This window comes from Daucus carota, chromosome 4 (genome assembly GCF_001625215.2).
Source record: "Daucus carota subsp. sativus chromosome 4, DH1 v3.0, whole genome shotgun sequence".
NCBI classification, from domain to species: Eukaryota; Viridiplantae; Streptophyta; class Magnoliopsida; order Apiales; family Apiaceae; genus Daucus; species Daucus carota.
The window spans coordinates 45620861-45637308 of record NC_030384.2 but is presented as its reverse complement, the minus strand read 5'-3'; the positions used below and the strand labels follow the sequence as shown (position 1 = coordinate 45637308).

The following is a 16448-nucleotide window of genomic DNA, read 5'->3' as shown; positions in this document are numbered from 1 at the left end:
TATGGAACTGAAAACTATAAAATTTGTGCAAAATAATTAAAATTTTAATGATAAATATATGTGTGCATATACATATATTATTATAATATTATAAATACTATTAAATTATTTTAGGTTAATTCCGATTAATCCTCTTTTTGATCAATTGCTAATTGATACATTCACCTATAAATTTTAATTCTCATTTTTACAACACTGCTAAAATATATTTTGAATTAACACAGTATTTGTCTAAAAATATTATATTATTTTTTAAATTAAACAACGACTTTTAATACGGTGTCTATATAATAATCATGGGTCATAAATAATAATAATTTTCACTATTATTAATATTTTATGTGTCATGTACGCATATCAAATTTTAAATGTGAAAATAAGTCTAGATGTGGTAATTTTACTCAAAAAAAAGTCTAGATGTAGTAATTAAACTTACAAAATGAATTGAAGTCTTATGAATAATAAATTGAGCGATATGAATAAAATTAGTGGTTGATATTCATTCTTATTTCAACATTATTTTATATACACATAGAAATTAATATTTTGTCTATGAGTGTTGTTAAAAATTATTGTATTATTTGAGGAAAAAGGTCGATGAAAAAAGTGTTATTGTAAAAATTAGATTACTATTTGATATATTTTTTATTTTTGCATATTCTGAGTTATAATAAAAAATAATAATATTTTTGATGAATTTGATACTAAAATCTATTACAACTTTCTGCAAAAGCTTGAAAGCCGTTTTTCTAAAAACAGAAAAAAGAGTGTCTGCATTTTCTAAGAGTAGCTTTTGAGTTTAAAAACTGTTTTTAAATTTAACAAACGATTTTCATATATTTTTTTAGTAAAAAGAACCTCACACTGTTGCTTCAAAAATAATGTCAAACAAAGTCTAAATTTACATAACCAAATGCAAATCATATATAAATAAATTTTATGTTTTTATTATAACTTAACAACCCATAAAATTTGTATAATTCAATTTAAATTTGGAAAAATATTAAATAATTTTAAGTGACAAATAATGAGCATGTTTGTGTAGATTTTAAGTTAACATTTAAAACTATTTCTGACTGAAAATGGTATGTTTGTGGTCAGAAACAAACTTAAACTCATAAAAAAGTCACAAACTTACTCAAAGTCGGAAGTTAGTTTGAGAAAACTTTTTAGTGACATGATATTTAATTTTTTTTCCCTATTATAGTTACTCATATATCATAAGTTACGCATAAATCATTTCTGCATTTATTATAATTTTTTAATAACATATCAGTCACTATTAAGTCAAAATTATTTAAACATATTTTAAACTCCAAGCTTATCACATTAAAAGTCTGTTTGATTGAGTTTAAAATTATGACTTACCGCCTAACGTGACTTATTGTGATGAGTTGTCGTTTTTTTTTCACAGAGTGATGAGTTGTAGTTTAAAATGTCTAATGAATGATTTATCAGTTATTAAAAATGTAACGATAATTACTCTAAAACAGTGTTACAATAAAAATAAAAATGATTTATGGATAATTCACAACTTATGGATAACTTTTATCAAAAAAGAAGTTTAAAAAAATTAAATCACTCAAAAAAATTATCTCAAACTAACTTATGACTCTAAGTCAGTTTCGACCTTGTTTCTGACATTAATTTAGTTTTTGACTTATATGTTTTTAAATATAGAAAAAAATGTTAACAATTCAAAATACTTTATTATCGAAGTTTATAAAATTTATAATTCAAAGCAAGACTTATCTTATGTTAAATATTCATACATAATCAGGGAAAAAAATAACAACATTATAGTAGAAGAGATGAGCAAAAATTGAACCCAAGAGCCAGAGTCGGAACATGAGTATGTGGGGATAATAGAGGATCAATCCATGACTTGGAGTCTTGGACTATCCAATGACGCTCTTGCAACGTCATATTTTATTTTTCTAACTTATTGTTTTATTTTATTTTTCTAGCTTATTGTTTTACTTTCGGTCTGAGTGCTTTCTTAAAAAGGGGCTGTGTATATATAAAATTTGAAAAAAAGGAATTTTTTGTTCTTCAATATCGGTTTCACAAACCGTTTTAGGAAAAAAATATACGATAAGCGGATGGATTTTATTTTCTATGTGAGCATTTCCCTAAAAAGAGGCGGTGTATATATAAAATTTGAAAAAGAAGGATCTCTTGTTCTTCAATGTCGGTTTTCAGAAACCGTTTTAAGAAAAATATATACGATAAATGTCTTCTAATCATATCTTAAACAAACAAAGATTTTATATTGCTAATTTTAATTATCAGAAAGTATCAATAATTCTAATCCAATGATACTGATTCTATATATTCATTTATTTCAAATAAATAAAAATTCAATATTTGTAAAATATTCACCAATTTTTTGTTTCAAAACACAGTATCCGTCACGTTAGACGGTCATCTCAATTTTATTTATTCAAATAAATGAATAATGAATAATAATTTAGTATTTGTAAAAAATTTATCAACTTTTTGTTTCAAAACACCGCGTCAGCTCTTCTCAGTTTCATTTATTCATTTTAATTGACTTTAATTAAAATAATAAAATAATAAACTAATAAAGTCTAACAAAAAACAGAATAATGAAAAGGAAATAGAAAAGTACGAGAGACTTATTACCCACGTCTTTTTCCCATTATCCATCGCTTCTCTTACCATGTTTCTCTCTCTAATAATTCGATGGAATAATATATAAAAAATAAATACAAAACAAAACACATCTATAAAATAAAACCTCGAAACGCTCCTATGCCCTTTCTTCTTCACCAAAGCTAATTGAACCTATACATACATCTCTTGTATCTATACATCGCCGATCTGGAGAAATCTAAATGCCGTCCATGTCCACCGCTGTTCCCCCGCCGTTGAAATCCAAGCCGATCCTGATACGTTCGGTTTGGTCCGACAATCTCGCGTCGGAATTCGAATTGATTCGTACGTACATCGAACAGTATCCGTACATCTCGATGGACACGGAGTTTCCCGGCGTGATAGTGCGGGCCACAAACGCCGGAACTGACTTTTTTGTGCACCGGAACTCCGGCGAGCACTACGTCATCCTCAAGCAGAACGTGGACCAGCTGAAGCTGATACAAGTCGGTCTCACTCTGTCGGATGCTACTGGAAACCTGCCGGATCTCGGGACGGAGAACAGGTTCATTTGGGAATTCAATTTTCGTGATTTTGACCTGGCGAGTGACGTGCACGCGCCGGATTCGATTGAGATGTTGAGGCGACAAGGTATCGATTTCGAGAAGAACCGGGAGAAAGGGATTGACTCGGTTAAGTTTGCTGAGCTCATGATGTCGTCAGGGCTGGTGTTGGATCAGTCAGTAAGTTGGATTACTTTTCACAGTGGTTACGATTTCGGGTACTTGATTAAGATATTGACACACAAGCCTCTGCCTAGTACATTGTCTGAGTTTCTTAAGCTGCTCAAAATGTTTTTCGGGGAAAATGTGTATGATGTGAAGCATATGATGAAGTTCTGTCAAGGCTTGTATGGGGGGTTGGATCAGGTGGCTAGGACTCTTGATGTGAAGCGGATGGTAGGGCGATCGCACCAGGCTGGTTCTGATAGTTTGTTAACATGGCATGCTTTTCAGAAGATTAAGGATTTGTGCAAAGATGGGGCGGAAAGATATGCTGGTGTGCTGTTTGGGTTAGAGGTTTTCTGAGTTCCCTGTTTGTAGAATTTTTCATTTCGATTAGTGAAGATGTACAATCTTTGGCTCTTTTCTAATTAATACCAGATATAAGCATTGCTTTTATCCTATGAGCTATGAGTTGGTCTTCTTGCTTTTATGTTTATATTTATGCTGTGTGTAGAGCTTATGTGATATGATTTTCCTTTGTTGCCTGTTCTACGATGTGATGGTTGTTTCTAGACACTGAAATGCACTGTGAAATGTGGATTGGTCTAGCTTCATTGCTGTTAAACAGGGTTTATAGAGTTTGAGATTACTGGTATAAGGTCAATACTGGAAATCCCATGATGATTATTTGAGCTCTTTTTAAATTTGTTACATTTGGTTAAGTATTCTTTATTTGCTTTACCATATCACAGGAGGTATAACATCTTACAGTGTGGTCCTTGATATTGATTATGGTGAATGATACAATCAGACCGAGATGAATGACTCTTGCTAAGTGAATAAATTTCCTTTATTTTATGTAATGCAAAAGGGTCAATGTTATTGTGAAATTAATGGTTAGCTCCCAGCAGTATAATATTGAAGAGAATCAGACTCAAGTGATTTACTATTAGAGAAGAAATTAAGTGCTGATGTTTTATGGAGAGAGAGCTTATATAGAGGTCTTTGTAGCCTCTGGCTCACAAAATCTTTTCAGAGAAATGTTTCATCGTGAATTTGACCCATGGTTACTTGTTATAACTTATAGCTATATTCTAAATTAGTATATAAATTGCTTATGATGACTTCCTCCTTGTTACCTACTTTCAGTTGATCTATCAGGGCGTTTTTCTTGCACCTCATCGGGGGGCTTACATAACATGTGTTGTGTTAAATAAATACACATTTCCTTTTTATACTTAAATGAGGAAGGATGTGTAAAGCTGTAGATAGGAGTAGTGATAACTGGAGAGCATTTTCATTGGTTTCTGAACTATTGAGCTTCTCACAAGGTGTTTTGAGCAAGGTACTTGTAGGCCCCTGCATCAGTGCTGGTGCAAATCAACAGGAATACAAAAGACTCTTGCTTTCTTAAAAATCATGACTATAATACCTAACAAGGGGTTTACAGCAATATATGGATGTTGTTTAAGTGGATGTTTCCGCCATTTTGTTAGGCTGAACATTATAGTGGAGTTTTATTCTTAAAACTTTGGCAGATCATAGTCTTACACTCTTACTAGTTACTACTTTATTATTTGACCATTGATATGTTCCCTTGTTATAGCTTAGGGTCAGTCTATGGGGGTGTTTGGAAGTTAGCTTTTTGAGATGAAATTAGCTTTTTGGATCAAATTAGATGTTTGACCAAATGAAAAAGCTAATGGATGTGTTTGGTAGTTAGCTTATTGAAATAGCTTTTTGGATCCAAAAAGCTAATTTTGAAAAAGCTAATAGGAGGAGCTTTTTCAATTAGATGATTGGCAATGTGTCTGGATAAAGTACAAACAGCTAATTCAATCAGCTATTTACCAAACACTTTTTTCCAAAACAGCTAATTTCAATCAGCTAGTCAAAACAGCTAATTCAATCAGCTAGTCAAAACAGCTCATTCAATCAGCTACAGCTAACCGCTAACAGCTAACTCCCAAACAGGGCCTATGTTTTTTTTTGTGAATAGAGGAAAGTTATCTGCTTTTTGAGTCCATCTTATCTTTTCCTCTGCTCAAGTAGTAACAATTTTCTCCATAATATCTTATCTAGTTATCTTGGTATGTATAGATTCCTTGCTCGAACTCCTGATTTACAATCTTAATTCGAGGCCTGCAGTAGTCTGCTTAAGATTGTGCCCTCTTGCTGTGAACCTTTTCATTCTTGCAGAACTACTATGGATGTAGGATTTGTTTACAACTATATGTGTGGTAGGTACATATATTGGACCTTCCTTTGGTTAGGCCAGGTGACTATTGATTTGCCACATTTAGACTTCAGTGAGAGGAAGCATCACGAGTCAGAACACTTGAAATTTATCGAAATTAAAATAAAATGCTGTTGGTTGTTGGGTTGAAAGGCGGGAAGAAGGAAACATGAAAGTAATCAATCTAAGGTGCTGCAGGCAAACCTCTGGACTACAGAGACTTCTTGGCAGTTTTTGAGGTATTACTTTTTTCTTCTCTTCGCGCCTTCTGTAACATCCCACATCGATTAGTTAAAGAGTATTTGGCCATTTATAACATCTGAGCCCATAACTGAATGTATACCGGACCCAACAACCCACCACAAGTCGGCCTTATTTACGTGTCAAATCTTTTTGATTATTGTTATTCAGCCTCAACTAGTAAGTAGTAAGCCTGTTTGGTTTTCAGTATTGACTTGAATTTGATTGATTTCAGTATGTTGCATACATGTCAAGATTATTGTTTTTTCAAGTTAAAATCTTAAATTTATGTGATATATATTTCTAGATCTTTTAACGCAAGAAGTGATTGTATTCTAATTTCTATCCTGTGAGCATCACACATTTTGAATGCAGTTCTGGTAGTTGAACTTCTTTTGCGAAGTCCCGCTCATGAATTGATTTTACTTGTGCGATCACTGCAAGTTTTTTTCAATAATTCTATTACTTTTCAATTCTTCACTATCTTCCATGTCCCTCAATTATGTGTGCTCCAGGTGCCCCTGCCTTGAGCCCTTGCCAATTTTGTATTCCTTGATAAACAGTTTTTGTGTTCAAGTAAATCTAAACATTATATACTATTTGCTATCTAAGAAGGCATATTGTGTACATCAAATCATCATTTGAAGTTTAAACATGATCTATTGATGACTCCACTTTTGTGATGTTACAAATATATAATATATTGTTATGCACAATTTTGTGTTTGGATATCTCAAATTGCTACTCCCTATATGGCAACATGGACTAGGTATATGTGGGATGCTAAATGTTTGGACTACATACCCAGTTCATTTTCTTGTATCAACCTGAATAAACTAGGGAATATGTGTTAGTACCTCTGGTTTCTACTTTCCAGCAAGATAATTTGTTAACATCTTTAGGGCTTACTTATATACCAACAAACAAGTAGTAAATTATATATACCTTAGATGGTATAATCAGATTTCTTCTGGGCTAAACCCTTAGCTGACTTGCCTAAAAGACTTGTGATTGCAGGGGGATGCTTATTTTGACAAGGTTTACATGTTTTAATGGCACGAAGGATATATGTAATTGAGTTTGTAATCCCCTTCGAGGTAAAGCAGTTTGTCGGTTTATTGGGCAAATGGAGCTGTCTTAACGCAGAAATGATGTAAAAGGTGCTGATATGGAGGTACTATCTTGGACTTATACTCCCTAGATTGTTTGTTCATCAGTCCCCTAAAGATCGTCAATGATTACTAGTCTAGTTAACATCAAGTAAAATAACATAACTACATTTTGTTTGGGAGTAAGCAATTTATATCCTACTATAAGGACATATTTCTCAGCATGTATAACTTTCAGTTACTGTCCTAGCAGTGTATTTACATTCGAGTCAATTTTTGGTCTTGTGATTGAATTAAGTTTTGTTTCGATTATATCCATGTATAACAACTAATAAGTAAGGGGATCTAAAGGTTCATTTTGGACAAGTGTTTGAGCCCCAATAGCAACATACTAATAACTAATTTGTGTTCTATCAACTCTAAAGGTTTAGGTTTCAAGTCTTGGCAAATGGCAACTACGAAAAGTATCATCTCATTTATTCTTTGTGTAAGGATAATACTTGCTATCTGACAGGGAAGACAAACTTTGGTAGCTACTAGTTCCAAGTAATATGTTCTGTGGATGAGATTTGTGTTGGGGCTATGGACTATGGGAGTATGTGCAGTTATTTAAACCACCTATGGTCAGTTTCTTTTGGGTAACTGTAATATATAAATTTTCTGTTAATTCTCTAATACAAGAGAATATGTTAACGCCTTGGTTTGGTGCCTCTTGCCTGACAAGGTTGGTCATCAAATTGAGATCTAATTTAGTTTCTTGAAGAAGATATGTTTGTTGTTTTACTTGGAAATTCTGGTCATTTCAGAAAAATCCTAGACAACTTTAAGTAACCCTTGCACTACTACTTATGAGTTGCATTGCTTAGAAGTTGAAACTCAAATTGATATACAGTAACTTCTGGTCTGAATGGTGATCATTACAGCTTCTGAAGTCGCTTATTATTTTTCGTACATCCATTGCTGACTACTGTTATTTGGGTATGAGTCCAGGTAAGTTTGTCTTGTTTTCTTGAATGAGCAGCCACTAATTAAGAAATCGTTTTTGTTTTTTGGTTTTGCATTCACCTTGGATGTCATATTGTCATGGACGCCCATGGTATCAATGTGTATATTAATGCAGATGCATTTTCTTGAATTATGCCGTCCTATCTTCGATCACCCTTTGCTTTCAAACCAGTTGTAACTTATCATGGTCACACTTTAGTTTGGTTAATGATCACAGGAACAACTGTAGTTGTGCATTTTCACTGTCTTGCTGAAATCCAACGTCTTCCACCTCCCACCCCCTTATTATTTTTAGTAATGTCTTCTCTTTTGGATAAATACAATTTCTTACCTTCTTCAAGGAAAAGTTATATATTTCGCAAATAGCTCATAAAGGAATCCTTCACTGCTAGCTAAAGATGGCTAGTAGGGGTGTACACGGTTCGGGTTGATGGAATTTATTGACCCAACCCAATTAAGTCGGGTTTTCAAAATTTCAACCCAACCCGGACCGTATATATTTGTAACCCAAACCAATTTGTAGTACTTCGGTTTGGTTCGGTTTGGATTGGTTTGGTTGAGTTAATAAATATTATAAACTGATGCTCAACTTTTTACTTCCCTGTGCATACCAGTATAATCACATCAGACCACTCGGTAAAACTGAAACATGTAACTTAAATATTTTATAATAAATTTTCTGAGGTAGGTTAAGAAACTTTACCTTCGGAAACATTGCAGAAGATATACCATTTTGTGAACAATAATCATATATTTGTAACACTAATCACTAATTTAGACAACATGATATATTTAAAATATATTCGGGATGTTGGGCTATGCATATATATATAATATTTAAAATATTTTATTTTTTATTCGGGTTGGTTTGGTTCGGCCTAAAAATATTCAAACCCGTAACCAATCCAATTAAGTCGGGTTTATATTTTTTTAAACCAAATACATATCGGGTTAAAAAAATTCGGGTTGGTTCGGTCGAAAAGTGATCGGTTCGGGTTGGTTTGGTCGGTTTTACCGAACCGTGTACACCCCTAATGGCTAGAGTGTGAGCTTATTTGCAGTGCCTTGAATTCTGGTGTTTATTGAATTCTTGTGGATAGTGGCAATAACTTGCAGAGTTGCACCTGCAGTCTTGCTTTTAATTTTTCAGCAAAAATAGGAGTAGCTCTATTTATGTCAACTACCGCATTACAGGAGGCTTTGGTGTCAGTTTTTCTTTCATGTAGACTAGACAGTTCTAGAGTGTGTGCGCACTAAGAGCATCTCCGACCATAGAGTACCCTTAGCTAAAATGTTAGTTGGCATACCATAATTAAAAATTATAACCAACATTATCAAAAAAGTACACTCCAACCACGCCCACTTGTTGTCTATGATTATAGGCAACCTCCTATGGATGGCTAAATTTGTCGAACCTCTACAGGTCTGTAAGAAATCTGTAGGAAAATTGCCCATCATTTGTTACCATATTAAACTGATATATTCTATTTACAACAATCTAAATATTAATAACATACTATTTTTAAATTATAGCCAACCAATATAGCCAATACTATCGAAGCACAATATCTTACGGATTCAGCAATTAGTCAACGATTATAGCCAACGCCGTTGGAGATGCTCTAACACATATCAACTATTTTTTATCAGATAGAAAATTTTGATTGATGAAAATTTTGTTATAGGCACATTATTATTAATAAGATTAGAGTTAATAAAAATATGTCATCTAATTAAAAAAATAATTGTTAGTGAGTGTTCATGAATATATGCTAGAAAACACATATCAAAAATGAAAATGACAGTTTAGTGGAAGAGCTCCAGCTGAATTGACGTTGTCTCCGAATGACTTCCCACGTATCGAAAATGTCTCCATATGACTTCCCACATATCGAAAATGAAAATGACAGTTCAATGGAGGAGCTCCAGCTGAATTGACATCGTCTCCGAATGATTTCTCACGGTGCACCTGCTTTGTAGGAGGGTGAGAGTGAGAAAATTGGCCTTTTAAAATCTTGGGCCTATTTATCTTGCGGATTGTTAATAGGGCGTGCGTTGTAATGGATGAGTAGGAAACTAAAGAGTACACACATGGGCCGAGTGTGAATATTATTTGCGTACTTTAAAATTTAAAGATTACTGTGGGATCTGAACCACATATAAGTGGATCATAGGGCCTCATTGTTATGGCCACTTTTGTTTACTGGGCTGATAACATCTGCATGTTTGATTGGTGGCCCAAGTTGATCGAATCTGAAGTGGGTGCTCTGGGTCTCAGACTAGGTTGTTCTGCGATAATAATGTGGGCGGGCATGTAAAATTAATTTGGTGTGTAGTTTTATAAACATCTTCCTTGTGGCCCCACACTACCAAATTATTGGGCCGTCTTAGAGAGAACTTAACGATGTTGTCCTGATAACAACATTTGATCCTATTTGACTTATTTTAATTTTGTAAACTGCTACAATATGCTATGGTTTGAATTTTGATATTGACAACATAGTTTTGATAAAGATAAATAGTGAAAATTTAAATGCTATGCGTGTTCTTGATTTCAAATGCTCGGTTCTAGAAGACTTGGGATGAATTTTGATAATTAGCGGTTATCCGTTATTTGTTAGTGAAATGAGTTAGTTGTTTAATAAAATATTTTAAATTATTCATTTTTGATGAATCTACTTGATACATAATTGTTTGTTTAATTTTTTATACTTTAAATAGATCATATTAATCCATCAATTAAAAACCTATATTAATTTTTTTAGACTACCATTTTCCTGATTCAAACCATTATCTTCATCCGCTAACTATCAAATATCAGTATTAGATGATTCATGTGGTCAAGTAGTCTTCATGAGCAGTGCCCGATAGTAATTTCAATTCGGTAATAGTTCAAATTCCCGATGTTTGATCAAACATCTAATTTCGAAACCTTTTGATTCGCTGCAAGTTATTTTACTACGATGATTCTGGAAAATGCAAGCCTGGTACTCTAAAAATTACAAGATCTAGTTAAAGTTGATATATGAAACTCTTGTAATTTGTATCTACTACAGGTTATTCAAATTTATATACGAGTGATTCTAGAAAGATCAAGCGTCGTTCATCGATCAAAAAAACATGCTGGGGTTAAAAGTAAAACCTTAGGTTAAAACTCAATCTGCTTAGGTTAAAACCCTTGAAAGTCAGAAGAGCCTAGGCAAACATGCTTGGTCGGTTGGTCCATATCGACGATCAACTTGCCTTTAGGACGCAGATAAGAGATTACGAGGGATATCGAATTTTAAATTTGAAGCTGCGGCATGGTAAGATAGTAGTTGAATATTTAAGTGGGCAAGAGGAACCGGTGCAGAAATCATACATGCACATTAAGATCATGTGCTGTGCTTTTCTGTATTTTCTAGATTAATTGTACTAGTGATACGGAGAAAGATTCTCATTTTTTTATTAGGACATGAGGAACCTGCCTGCAATTTGACTAAACTCATTTAACTTATTCACTAAATCGCAAATCATTAAGATATGGTCGAACTCAAATAATGAAAAGCCAACGCCTCTCCAGAAGTATCATCTAGGGAGCGGCATATATAATTAGTAATTACATTATCTCACGTATTTTAATCGTATTATGCGTATGCATAATTGACTTTTTAAGTATAAATACTCCTATCTCAAAGATAAAAATATAGCTAGGACTACATTCCATTATTTATTTATTTATTAGCATACGCATCATGAGTGTGAAGTAAATGTAATCTTCTAAACTCAAGGTATGAAATCATAATTAATCAACAGAGCTATCGTCTAATTTAAAAAATCAAATCAACTGAGTAACTAATAACAATTAATGAGATGATTAATCGGCCAAATCATCAAATTTTTGAAGTATGGGTACATATATGCAACTAAAGCTTCTTATAGAACCGTATTTTTTTTTTTTTTTTAAAGAATAGATAATTCTGACTGCAACTGATTTGAATGTGCATATTTTTGTTGCCTCTTCAGTGATTTGTTTAGTTGTCACATTGTTTTGTTCATCATCGTACTCTTGTTCAGCACTTTCGGCGATTTGAAACAACAACTGAAGTATATAGATAGAAAACGTAAATGGATTCGGTCTTCGGATGCTCGACATTAATAATCTACTCTCCTAGGCCGGACAAAAAGATATACAAATTTGAAATAGAGAATTTAAACCTCAGTGTTGGTTTCTGCTGGTTGTCATTTATTTCTAAAGCTGCCAGTGCAAGCAAAACTTAAATACTACACGGCGCAACCAAATAACTGCTATAGTAATTTACATCATAACTCTTGTAATCCTATTAGTTTAATTTATAGACTAAACGAAACAGTGAAACAGTATCAATGGGCTGGTCCCTGCTAAATCTTACTTGGCCTAAACGATATCTCTCTCCTGCATTTTTCAAATGGTTATGCAGCAGAAATTATATACTCATATCCAGGCGAGATTTCAGCAAAACTGGCGCTAAAAATAATGTTCGATTTATTTATTTGTATATCTTTTTATCACTTTAAAATTTTGATAAAATTGCAACATAGCACTACTGCAGAGTTAGTTATCCTCATTTATTTAATTTAATTGCAAAGATATTCAGTTGACGAGTGAGTATATTATTTTGACGGTTAATCCATAACATACTACTGACGATAACATATTTCGAGTGGGAAAAAAGTTGGGCGCGAAATTTTTTATAAATAAGTAACTTTCGTTCTATAATACCATACGTATCATTTATTATATATATATATATATAACTTAAAATTAAGGTGTACCACACTTTTTTCCTGTTAAAACATATGATGTTAACATATGTTTTTAGGATTCAAATTTAATTATTTTTCTAAAATGCTTAAAAGTTATTAACATTTGAGTGAAGTGTGATGCTTCTAAAATACAGCTGCCATCTCTTTTTGGTATAATATGGTTGATTACGAAGCAATCCAAATATTATCCGGATAACACATGTGCTGATGTGCATGTTAAAATTCATACTGAAAATTACAAATTCAAAACTTCTGGACAGATTGACAGCATTAATATCAACGAACTATACATAGGCCAAATATTAAATACACATATACAAACTGTATAAAATAAAGAAAACCCAACCCCACCAAACTTTGAATTCTAATACTAGTATATCTTCTTCATCCAACTTAACTTCTCTCACCATTTTCCAGCTCTCCCTAGTCCCTCCTCCTCCATGCTCTTGATACTAAACCACATTAAATGAATTTCACAAACCCATCTGACTCCTTCCATTAATGCCCACCATAAAAACACCCACTTTTTCACAAACTCACACCACTTGTTACTTTCATCATTCAAATACCATCATTTATCATTCCTAACCTCCCATCTGCTCACTTCAATGGGGAGGAAAATGAAGCTCATTCCATTCCTATTCAAGCCCACTGAACAAATACTATCTTCTTCTTCTTCGGCTTCTTCGTGGCCTTGGCCTAATTGCGGTAGCCCCAAGACACTCTCTTTTCGAGCCGAAAAGATCATGAACTCCGTCTTTGTTGCTAATGACTCCAGGTTCCTCACCTCATCATCGGTGTGTGAACAATCTTCTAGCATTTTGTCAACTACCGTAGTGCTGGAAGAGGAGGAATATTTAGCCGAGGGTGCGGATCAGACCATAGAGAGTGTAATTCGGGGCGCGAAAACCTCGTCCGAGAGGCTGTTCTTCGATAATCACGCAGGAGAAACAACTAGTTGCATAGTTTCGGATCAGCATCAGCTTACAAAGAGTAATGACAACAAGAGTGGTGATGTTACGAGTAGTGCTACTAATAGAATTGATTGTGCCACAAGTAACGAGAGATATAAATATTGTTCGAGTGATAAAGTATTGTTGATGGAGATGGATTCGAGAGATCCGTACGACGATTTCAAGAAATCGATGGAGGAGATGGTGGAAGCCAATGGCTTCAATGTGAAGGATGATTGGGAGTCTCTTCATCAACTCTTGAAATGGTATTTACAAGTCAACGGGAAAAGCAACCATGGCTATATAGTTGGAGCATTCGTTGACTTGATGGTCTCTCTCGAGTACTCTTCGGCTTCTTCTTCGTTTTCTTCGCCGACTTCATCGTCTTCGAGTAGTACTGATTATGATCATAACAACTCCTCTTCTTCATCCGCCACTGTTATTACTCAGTCTCCTGTTTCGGCTCTCTCGTTCTCTTCTAATTATTCCACGGCTCCTTGTTTATTGACTTTATTCGAGGAAGAAGAGGAGGAAGAGGAAGAAGAAGAAAAGGACGCGGCTCTTGATCATCGTGGTTCGACATAATTAAACGACATTCTGTAATGATAATTAGAATTAGTGAAGTCTATTAGCTAGCAATATGGTATGATATTTTCCCACCTCAAATATTGATTTAAATTATCGATTAATGTCATTGTATTTGGATATCGGAAGTATATATATAAATACTAGTTATCTTTTAGCGACACTTGATGATATTGATGAACCTACATTGTCGCGTATTGTGGATGTGTGTGGGTAGAGATGTGGACTGCTGTTCTATATATTCTTGGTTATTAATTATGCAGCTAAATGTAGCATTCTTGCCTCACATTTCACTCTATATGCATAACTGCAAATATCTGAGGAGGAGGGTCTTGAAAGTTGAAACTAAACTGTGTTCTTGCTAGAGAGATAGAAGTGTTATAATGTCAGGTAAAGCCGAAACATGAAGTTTTGGTATATGTATTTATTATTGTTTACTTTGTGGGTGGGGAAGAGCTTGCTTCAACGGCATTTCTTATCGAGTTGTAATAATATATCAATTGGTCTTACTTCGTTTGAGGTTTTCTAGTATTGTTAAATAAACACAAATTGAATAGAATTCAGTATAGAAGGTAACACGAAAGTCTCGAGAGATATATCGACGAATGTGTTCTCGTACGAACGAGTTCATTACATGTAACATTTTAACCGAAACTACCTGGCGTGTTTGAATATCAATAAATTATTTTAGATGATAGTACCGTTTTTCTTATTCTTCTATATACATCTTTTATTTAATCATAATAAATAAATTGTATATTATCAAATATTTGTATTTTTTTAAGAAAATAATTAAATATCATATAAATTTCATCGTATTAATTTAATGTGAATAAATTCAACGTGGATACATTTTTAGGACAAGAAATCAAGAAATAAGGAGATGAGGATAAGAAAACTGAAAGAGAGGGAATAGATACGATCCAGATAAGATCTTCAAATTCACATATTAATCGATTCATGTCTGTGACATTCATATGCTAGTATCGAGTTTCAAAACTTGACATAATACCGCAATTCATATCATATAAAATCTGTCACCGATGCGAAATTTATGTTTCCAAAAATATCCTAACAACAGCGATCCCATAAAAATGACGAACACCATCCACTTCGGCCTGCGGGAGACGGCGACCCTTGGACCCTGGTGCACCCCCGCGTACGCACACTACACGAATTTTACATCACCTATTAGCTGGGAGTCCGGGACACAAGCTACGTACGTCACAGTTGCACATAAATTTCTCCAACTCACTCGCCACTTGGGATATACGATGAACCGATAGATCACCCCCGAGTAGGGCTGTAATTCGAGCCGAGCCGGGCGAGTTTCGAGCCGAGCCTAATTCGAGCCAACTTTAATCGAGCCGAGCCGAGCCGGCTCGATTAACTAATCGAGCCTAAATCTTTGCCCGAACTCGACTCGGTTAATTTCACGAGTCGAGTCGAGCCGGCTCGTTTAGCTAAACGAGCCGGTTTTAACGAGCCGAGCGAGCCAGCTCGTATAATTTTACACTTAATCGAGCCCAAACCTCTACCCGAACTCGGCTCGTTTAATTTCACGAGTCGAGTCGAGCCGGCTCGTTTAATTAAACGAGCCGAAACCTTTACCCGAACTCGGCTCGTTTAACGAGTCGAGCCGAGCCGAGCCCACTTAAACGAGTTCGAGCCGGGCGAGCTCGCGAGCCGCCCGACTCGAATTACAGCCCTACCCCCGAGAACAAGCCCCACCCACATCACATAACCAAATAGGATCATCTCGGCCGTTGCTTCGTAAATTTGGATTCATAATCATTTGATAGCAACCCTGCATTGTTGTGGGCCGAACAGTTTGCATGGAGTGGTCCTCTACACACATGTTCATATATTCTGAACCTGCAAACATTATCATAAACTCGGAAATTGAGATGACGAGCATAATTATGTTACTATCAAATTTGTGCACTGCAACACGAGCTGTACGCAGCTTATGTCGAGACTAAATTTGGTTTAAGGTTATATTCGGTTAGCAAGAAACAAACACCACCTGAAAAATTAGCCTTTTTACTATCTGTTACATGGAAAAAGCTTAAATCTTAACGACATTATTGACCGTGTCATGATGAAAAAGAAAAGGGAAATGTCGCAACTTTGTATTGTATATGTTGTAGGGCAGTTTGTACAGTCGTCAGTGGCAAAAAAGATGGTTGTGAAT

General features: G+C 34.4%; 2 protein-coding genes across 2 annotated transcripts; both read left to right on the top strand.

Annotated features, from left to right (window-relative positions):
- The first annotated feature begins 2725 nt into the window (after positions 1-2725).
- Positions 2726-3802, top strand: LOC108216343 (probable CCR4-associated factor 1 homolog 11). Its single transcript, XM_017389086.2, has one exon. The coding sequence runs from the start codon at positions 2859-2861 to the stop codon at positions 3702-3704; it is 846 nt and encodes a 281-aa protein (XP_017244575.1). The 5' UTR covers positions 2726-2858; the 3' UTR covers positions 3705-3802.
- A 9253-nt stretch (positions 3803-13055) lies between these two features.
- On the top strand, positions 13056-14417 carry LOC108216552 (transcription repressor OFP15). The gene has a single exon (XM_017389346.2). The coding sequence runs from the start codon at positions 13325-13327 to the stop codon at positions 14252-14254; it is 930 nt and encodes a 309-aa protein (XP_017244835.1). The 5' UTR covers positions 13056-13324; the 3' UTR covers positions 14255-14417.
- Positions 14418-16448: the final 2031 nt, after the last annotated feature.

Coding starts and splice junctions, on each gene's coding strand:
- LOC108216343 (XM_017389086.2), top strand. CDS start 2,859: ATGCCGTCCATGTCCACCGCTGTTCCCCCGCCGTTGAAATCCAAGCCG.
- LOC108216552 (XM_017389346.2), top strand. CDS start 13,325: ATGGGGAGGAAAATGAAGCTCATTCCATTCCTATTCAAGCCCACTGAA.